General features: G+C 51.0%; 1 protein-coding gene across 1 annotated transcript in view; it reads left to right on the top strand.

The window, feature by feature from the left end:
* Nucleotides 1–8400, top strand: part of LOC109530784 (protocadherin-16-like) — an 87078-nt gene extending 78678 nt beyond the window's left edge. Inside the window, exons 12-21 of the mRNA XM_019894678.1 lie at nucleotides 621–746; nucleotides 1247–1456; nucleotides 1829–2695; nucleotides 2780–2893; nucleotides 2981–3192; nucleotides 3527–3678; nucleotides 3798–3928; nucleotides 4747–5033; nucleotides 5101–5242; nucleotides 5318–8400. Of these exons, the coding sequence (XP_019750237.1) occupies nucleotides 621–746; nucleotides 1247–1456; nucleotides 1829–2695; nucleotides 2780–2893; nucleotides 2981–3192; nucleotides 3527–3678; nucleotides 3798–3928; nucleotides 4747–5033; nucleotides 5101–5242; nucleotides 5318–7911 (4835 nt within the window). The 3' untranslated portion in view covers nucleotides 7912–8400. The remainder of the gene's footprint in view (nucleotides 1–620; nucleotides 747–1246; nucleotides 1457–1828; nucleotides 2696–2779; nucleotides 2894–2980; nucleotides 3193–3526; nucleotides 3679–3797; nucleotides 3929–4746; nucleotides 5034–5100; nucleotides 5243–5317) is intronic.
* Nucleotides 8401–9012: the final 612 nt, after the last annotated feature.

Genomic DNA, 9012 nt, shown 5'->3' with positions numbered 1-9012 from the left:
CACACACACACACACACACACACACACACACACACACACACACACACACACACACACACAGAATGAGCAATCTAAGTTGATCTTCCAAAGGAATGACAGGAAGGATGATGTGTGGCGTGTCCTTTCGATTGCCCGCAAGAGCCAAAAGAAATCCCAGTTTTCCAAGATGTTCTGTCTAACAACCAACACTAGACAAAGACCGAATTGTGAGCCACATCTCTCAAAGCACGGAATGAGATGAATTATAGTATGATGACATCTAAGTTGGATCGTCGAAACCGCGTCGCTCTCACAATTGCATACTCCAAGTCCAACAAACATTCTTCTCTTATGGGTTTTTTTTTTTTTTTTTTTTTTTTTGTATTTCCATGCGGCGTGACTCAGAAGCAAATAAAATAAAAAAAGCATTGTAAACGTTCAATCCAAAGGTGATGAGCGAAGTAAACAAGGCGAGTTTTCTGCCAGACGCCGTTGTGCTCTCACACGCACCTGGAGGAGCCTCGTTGCTCAGTTACTTCGGCAACCGATACCAAACAAATAAGGGGGGAAATAAAAAAATGAGTCATTGTACTTACTTTATGCTTTTTTTTTTAAAGTAGATTTGTGTGTTTCTCCATCAGGATCTAATGGGAAGGTGACGTACGGTGGCGTCTCAGTGGAAGGTTTCACCATCAATCCTGTGACGGGCGTCATCACCACCACTCAGTCGCTTGACAGGGAGCTGCGGGAGTACTACACTGTTACAGGTACGAGCGAGCAAAAACATTTTTGGTTATGCCCATTAAGGGAAATTAACAGTGGAAAACAAATGAGATGGCTCAACAAAATGTATGACTTGCATGATGTGCCAGTGGTTAGCATCAAAGGTTTGTGGTTCGGGATGGAAGGTCGCCTCCGGGCCTTCCCACGCTCTAATGCCTGTCAGCTTCATTCAAATCTCGAAATTGTCCATAAATACGAATGTGAGTGTCAATCCTCTTTGTGCTCTGTGAAAAATGGATGGTTGAAAAACATCATTTTCATTCTCATCGTTGTCCGCTTTTTTTTTTTTTCTTCACATTTTGGACTAGTGGCCACTTGCCTCATCGCAACCCTCTACTTCCTCGTTGTCGTGGCAGCGGTAGCCACACTGGGCATTGGTCCTGCAGGGGGAGGGGGGAGGGGGTTGAGCATTCATTTACGTGAAGCACAACCACCCCCTCAAAGTGGGCCGACACACTCAACTGTATTGTTGTTTTTGCCTCAGTTTATGCAAAGGACGGAGGCCTTCCCCCAAACTACGCTAAAGCCACCGTGATGATCCGTGTGCTGGATGAGAACGACAACGCCCCCGTCTTTGGACGCCAGTACTACGGCATCGAGGTGCCGGAGAACATGGACTCTCGCCTCCTTTTCACACTGCGAGCCACCGATCAGGATGTGGGAGACGGCGGGAAAATAAACTACAGAATTACGGGTGAGGATGTGTACGGGATGTACTTACTGTACCTATAAAGTGTCGTCCCCCCCCCCCCACCCCCCACCGTCATCTCACGGTTCACCTACTGCGGCCGCACAAGATTGTGGATGTTTTTGTGGACTTGTCGAGCCAGTTTTTGTTTTGGATTTCAGAGTATACCGACTTACTGAAATGCCCTCACATGTGGGAAAGGAAAACCGCAGTCGCCAATGCACTTTTCAAGATAAATGTGAGATTTGTGTCGGGATTTGGCATAAAAAATGTTAGCCACTGTGACAACCCCCAATGGGAGATGCTAAAAGGCAACAAAATAGTCCCGGAATTCACAGCCATTCTCAATTCCTCGTGTCGACTTTGCTCTCGTTGCAGCCGGAGACCCTGCAGGCGATTTCCACTTGGACAGACAGTCTGGTGCACTGTCCACCTCCGGCCCTCTGGATCGGGAAAAGAGAGCCAGATACACGCTGACGGTGGCCGCCCAGGATCAGGGCCACCCGCCGCGCAGCAGCAGCGCCACCGTGGAGGTGACCGTCATGGACATGAACGACCACAGCCCGCAGTTTAGCAGCAACGGCTACACGGCGGACGTGTCCGAAGACGTGCCCATCGGCTCTTTGGTTCTGGACGTGAAAGCCACCGATCTGGACGAGGGCCCCAACAGCCAGGTGGTCTACTTCCTGAGCCGGGGCTCCGAGAGCATGTTCGTCATCGATCAGAACACGGGCCGTATCATCACAGCGGCGCTTCTCGATCGAGAGCGGACCGCCTCTTACACCTTCGAGGTGTGCGCCGCTGACTCGTCGCCTTCGAACCCTCGCAACGCCACCGCCCGGGTCACCGTCCACATTCAGGACGTCAACGACAACGCCCCTTTCTTCATTCAGGACCCGCTTATTTTGAACATTTCTGCCAGCGGCCTTTCGAGCCAAAGAGTGCTTGCCACCATGAGGGCCGAGGACAAGGACTTTGGGGCCAACGGCTCCGTCTTTTATCGCTTCGCCAACTCCGTGAGGGGCTTCGCCATCAACTCGCTGACGGGAGCCATTCAAGCCACCGAGAAGCTGCAGGCACTGACCCAAAGCCAGAGGACTTTGATCGTGCAGGCTATGGATCAGGGCAACCCGGCTCAGTCCTCCCTGGGGGTGGTTGTTGTTTATATCAAGGAGCAGACATACAGAGGGATTCGCTTCTCTCGCACGGCCCGCGACGTCAGCCTGCAGGAGAATGCTGCCAAAGGTCGGTCGGGGAGATGAAAGATAACGGACATTTGTTTCCAAGTAAAACTGTACTTTAAACGTTTGGATGCGTTTCATGTTGCAGGCACAGTGGTAACCCAGGCCCAAGCCCGCTACCCAGATGGCTCTCAAAGCGGGGTCAGCTACAGTCTTTTCAGCGGAAACAAGTTGCAATCCTTTGGAATAAACACCATTACCGGTGAGTGGAGAAAATGGCGGCGGATGCTCCAAAAAGTGGCCCCAAAATGTCACCTTACGTCGTTGTTCTTTTCTTTGCGCGAATCAGGTGAAATATGGGTCCAGAAATCCGAAGGGCTGGACTACGAGGAGACCCCCAAACTCCGCCTCGTGGTGAAAGCCGAGACGGCATCCTCCAGCTCCTACATGGCGGTGAACTTAATCCTGCAGGACGTCAATGACAATTTGCCTCGCTTCCAGCTCCAGAACTACGTCGCTTATATCCGAGAGGCGCAGGGTCACGATTTTCCCATTATCCAGGTGCGGTACTACGAACTCCCCCCACCATTGCCCGAGTTTATTGTGGTTGGCCGTTGTGAAGTGTGAAGTTAAGGAGCCGAATAGAAACACTCTTCACTCTTGAGCGGCCTGGATAGTTTCACCGAGGCGCAGTAATGAATGGCTGTATTCTCGGCACTCCTGCTGAATGTATTCAATCAGTTGTGCCTTGGAAGCGGGTCCATGGAGTCCATTTTATTTCATTTGGACCCCTTTGGCAATATTTCTCACCGCATCGAGTTACGCTGAAACGGCTTTTTTTTTTTTTTTTTTTTTTTTGCGCATATTTCTTTCGTTTCATTCAATCTTCTTGCAGGTTGCAGCAAACGACCTGGACCAGGGTCAAAATGGCCAGGTGACATATTCCATTCGGCCGTCGTCTATGAGCAGTCTGTTCAAGATCGACCCGCTGACTGGCAGCATCAGCACCACAGCCATCATGGACAGAGAGATCTGGATGCAAACAAAGTCAGTCTTTGTTTTAGGGTTTTTCTTCCTTTTTTTTTTCTCATCTCACGCTAAGCATCAAATGATCTGACACGATTGTTGAAGTCGAGGCTGAAGAAAGGGTCTTTTTGTGGTACCAGGCTCGTCGTCACGGCCACAGACCGTGGGACCCCGCGACTGGCTGGCTCGGCCACTCTGACAGTGATCATCATCGATCTGAATGACAACAGGCCCATGATTCCTCTGCCTCGGGAAATCCGAGTGCCTGAGGGTAAGTGGGCCAGCTACATTTTTTTTTCCCACCGGGAATGTGAGACAGCCCCAACAAGTTTTAGCGTTCAATGCGTTCGCCAAAGAATTTCATCTCTTATTGATTTAACAAAGCAAAGAATATTTTTGCACACAGCCACTGTAATTACAGGACCAGAATCCATTCTCTGAAGACTATTCTTAAGGAAGTTCTGGCTCCACATGCATGTTAAGCTCAATCAAAAAATGTGTTGAGTTTAGCGACCAGAGTCAGTTTAAGAGCAGATCAGCGCACAGAGCCCCCAAAATCTAGCCAGATCTCGTGTTTTCATCTCCCTCTTCACATCTAATTGGGCAATGTCAATATTGAGGGCTATAAACCTTTCAGCAAGTTCATGGCGAGTGTAGTGGTTCACACAGCTGCCGCGGGCTAGATTGCTGGTCAGTGCCCTATTCACCATCGCCCTTGTATTTGCCTGCCAACCAGCACAGGGCGTGGTCCTTCTTCTGGGATAAGCTTCACCTCCCCTCTCGATCTTGACCATGAATAAGCGGTATTGAAAATGAATGGATGCAACTGGTGCCTTGGAACGGAAACCTGTCCGCCCTGACTGTGGTCCAGAGGCTAATAAGTAGGAATGACTAGCGCTAGCAGCATGGTGCAACTGCAAAAAGTGCACTTTAAAGGCTTTCTCGGATGTAATTATGAGCTGGCACAGAGGGGATGGGGAGGAGAACAAAAAATAGTCTCCCGGTAGGAGGCCTCCACATCGCCAAAACTGTTCTAAAAACTGGCCCGCATTCAGTATCCGAAAACCTCTGCTCTTGTCTCATTTCCAGACACCCTGATAGGCACGGTTATCAGTCAAGTGACTGGAAACGACGTGGATTCCGGCCCGGCCCTTTCCTACACGCTCTACCTGGATGGCGACAGCCAGGGCACGTTTGGAATCCACTGCTATGGCGGTGGTGTATCTCTGACAAAAGCACTGGACTATGAGGAGAGAACGTGGTACACTCTGACCATCCGATCGTCGGACTCGGAACATCAGAGCGAAGCCAATCTGACCGTGTTGGTGGAAGACGTCAACGACAACGCACCCGTCTTCACCCAGGATTTATATCAGGTATGGCTGCGACCGCACAGTTTTCATAGCGGCGAAACGAATAAAACCATCGCTTGCCATCCGCCAGGTGACGGTATCGGAGCACCTCCCAGAAGGCAGTGCTCTCATCACCGTAACAGCCACTGACTGGGACTCCGGGGACAACGGGAAGATCACGTACCGAGTCACGTCATCCACAAGGGGTGTCTTCTCCATTGACCCAAGCAACGGTAATAATCCTCTGCTCAATATTTCCCAACTTCCTATCAAAGGACAAATGTAATTCTTTTTGGGCTTCCTTGCAGGCACTCTGTTTGTCAACCAAAAAACCGAATTGGACTTTGAAAATCCCTCCATCCTCGTCGTCGTTGAGGCTCGAGACCAGGGCACTCCATCCCTCTCATCCGTCGCGACCATCCAAGTCCAAGTGTCCGATATCAACGACAATGCCCCCGTCTTCGTTCAGTCTGAGTACAGAGCTTCCGTGTCTGAAGACGAGCTTCCCGGCTCCACGGTTCTGAGCTTAGAGGCAGCGGACGGGGACCTGTCGCGTGACAACAGCGGTTTTGATTTCGCCATCGCCAGTGGCAACTCCGGCAACGCCTTCCAGATTGAGAGCAGCGTGCGCTTCTTGGAAGGCAGGGGCTTCCAGACGGTCGGAAGCCTGATCCTGGTGGAAGAGCTGGATTTCGAATCCGTGTCAACTTATAACCTGACCGTCGTGGTATCGGATCGCGGGATCCCCCAGCGCAGCTCCTGCGTGCCAATCCTCATCAGCGTTACGGACGTCAATGACAACCCTCCGGCTTTCACCCGAGGAGAGTACAGCGTGGTGCTGAGCGAGAGTGCCGCAGCGGGAACGGAGGTGCTGCATCTGTCTGCCAGTGATCCGGACTCTGCTCCCAATGGGGAGGTGCAGTACTCCATAAGCTCGGGAGACAAGTCGGGCCTTTTCCAGGTGGACCGCTGGACCGGGGCCTTGAAGCTCCAGCGACCTCTGGGCAGTGAGAGCCAGTTGTCCCACATGATCGTTGTCCAAGCTACGGATGGCTCGGGACACTACGCCTTTGCCCCGGTCAGCATCGATGTGAAGGACATCAACGATCACCGGCCCTTCTTTCCGCTCACTCGCGTCACCGCCAGCATCAGGGAGAATCAGCCCAAAAACGCCTTTGTGACCATGCTGCATGCCATCGACCATGACAGAGGGATCTTTGGAAAGTTGCGCTACTACATGCTGGAGGATCCTCAAGACGGAACAGAAGCCTTCTTCATCAACCAAACGTCCGGAGAAGTGCGCACCCGCTCCACTTTTGACTTTGAGAAAGTGAACTCCTTCAATTTCATGGTTGCAGCCATCGACGCCGGCAACTATTCTGCTACCGTCACAGTGCAGATTTATGTCTCCGGGGAAGATGAATACGATCCCGTTTTCACCTCCGGCGAGTTCTCGTTTAAAGTGCCCGAGGACGCAAAGAAAGGTCAGGTCATTGGCAAAGTGCAAGCCAGAGATGAAGACGGCGGCCTGGACGGCATCGTTTTGTACTCGCTGTCGGGCAGTTCGCCTTATTTTGAAGTCAATAAATCAACAGGCGCCATCTCTCTAAAGATGGACAGCTACGGCGGACACGCGAGCCGCTCCAAAAGAGAAGTGCGCCTCATGACGCTTGACCTGACAGCCCACAGCCCTCTGGAGACTTCGCGCACGGCGACTGCCAAAGTGACCGTGGACGTAAGCCACACCTCTTTCGGCCTCGCCTCAGACGTGAACGTGCTGCTCATCAGCGTCATCGCCGTGTCTCTCGGAACAATCGTCATCCTCTGCGTAATTGCCGTGGCGCTCTTTTTTGTCAAACTGAGGCGCCGGAGGAAAGAACAAAAAAGACACAGACGAACCAAGGCGTCGGCCACCATGCTGCACAAGTTTGAGGAGACAAAAATAGCCGCCAATGAGATTATTTATCACCAAGCCCTTCCCGGGTATGCCGCCGATCAGAGCAGTGGCAGCAGCGCGGGTCCGTACACTCGCGGGGGATCCTTGGACCCCTCCCACTCCAGCGGCCGTGGCTCGGCGGAGGCCGAGGCGGCGGAAGACGATGAGATCAGGATGATCAACGAATATCCTCGTGTGTCCAGCATCTCCTCCTCCATGCAGGAGCGCATCTCCGCCCGGGGTCCCGACTCCGGGATCCAGCAAGACGCAGACCAGTTGTCAGATGTGTCTTGTGAGCCCTCTATCGATTGGTTCAAAGGGAAGAAAATGGGCAGCCTAAATAGTACCCTGCTCGCCGGGCAGGTGCCGATCTACCGAGATGAGGGGGGTGGGTATGTGGGCATGGGGCGGAGTCTCAGTGTCTCCCACCATAAGGACTATATATTTCCCGAAGACGGGAAGCCGCCCGTGGACGGCTCCTTGACTGCCATCGTGGCCAGCGACGAGGAACTGAGGGGCAGCTACAACTGGGACTACCTGCTCAACTGGTGCCCCCAGTTCCAACCTTTAGCCAGCGTCTTCACCGAAATAGCACGTTTAAAGGATGAAACGGCTCCCCCACATCCTCGCCGCTCCTTCCACCGCAAGAGCAAAGCAGAGTCCCGAATCGATCCGCCTCCGCTTATCACCTCCGTGGCGCATCCGAGTGCAAAAACTGTACCGCCCAAGCCCGCCGTGGGGAGGACGTTCCCCCACCTGTCGACTTTCCGAAGGTCTCCCCTTAGCAGTGAGGGATCCATCTGCTCGGTGGCCATGTCCCCGAGTTTCTCCCCGTCCCTGTCGCCGCTGGCGGCGCGCTCTCCGGCCGTCACGCCCTTTAGCGTCTCGCAGGGCCCTTCGGCATCCATCATCAGCACAACAGAACACAATCTGGAGCACATTGACGAGGCTGAACTGAGGATTTGAACTTTTAGAGACGATCTGAAACCGTAGGCTTACACTTGACCACAGCCTCGGGTCACTTACTGTACGTGCTTTGGCCGCATTCCGGCCGGCACATGTGGTGGAAGACAAACTGAAATGGCCACAATAGACTTCGGGCCGCGATGGACTATGTTCTGATCCCGAACTTTATCCTCCTCTTGGTCCATGTTGATTTGTACATTCAAATAGGGGGGCGGGGTTCAAACATGATGTCAATATTTTGTAGAAAAGGCATTGTCTATATTTTTATACTTGCATATGGTTTTCTCACAAGAACATGGCATTCAAGTCGCAAAGGGTTATTGGAAAAAAAAATCACCCTCCTGTTTCTATATTTGTATATTTGTAGCTTGTACTGTATCCGTGTTTGTACTGTAACTTTGAATGATGTTTTTTTTTTTTAAGATCTTCCAGATGTTGCTTCAGATTATTGTAAATAGATCTCGACCTGGACATCTCTGCTTGTACAAAGACTCCAGTTCGGCCGTGAAGGTCGGTAACCATGAATGTGAGGCGCTTACAAAATGTGTGCTTCACTCGCTTAAATTTATCACACAGGAGCTGGCCTTCCCATTTCTCCTTGTACACCATCAGAAGGTGATTTCATGAAAGGGAGTTAAAAAAAAAAATCATATTTTTTAACATTACACAACGTAAGCTCCAAAGTATTGCTGCTAAGCTTTATATATATTATCAAATGACAGCAAATGAGGACCATCGCCGAATGCTCTAAACACACACAATGTTTTATCCATGGCCATAATTCACCAGACAGTTGCCTACCATTTAAATAATACAATGTAAGCCTTGCTAAATTGCAAACCCAAGAATTATTTCATCCCTGGAATTATTTGATTTACTTTCCCATATTCCCCGGCGTTTAATTCTTCAAGACTTTAAATAGCACGCATGGTATTCGGGGGTATTTTATTATTTATTGTGTTGGCAGTCCTCGGAAGCTTCAGAGGTTGTATGTAAATTATGATGAAGAATCGTGGCAAGTGAACATGACCAGATATATCCGCTCATCGACTTAAGGTACCTTATGACTTTTTTTTTTTGTATGGACCTGTGTCACTTCTG

The sequence above is a fragment of the Hippocampus comes genome, unplaced genomic scaffold (assembly GCF_001891065.2).
Source record: "Hippocampus comes isolate QL1 unplaced genomic scaffold, H_comes_QL1_v1.1 scaffold89, whole genome shotgun sequence".
In the NCBI taxonomy this organism is placed as follows: Eukaryota; Metazoa; Chordata; class Actinopteri; order Syngnathiformes; family Syngnathidae; genus Hippocampus; species Hippocampus comes.
This window is presented reverse-complemented; position numbering and strand designations above follow the sequence as displayed.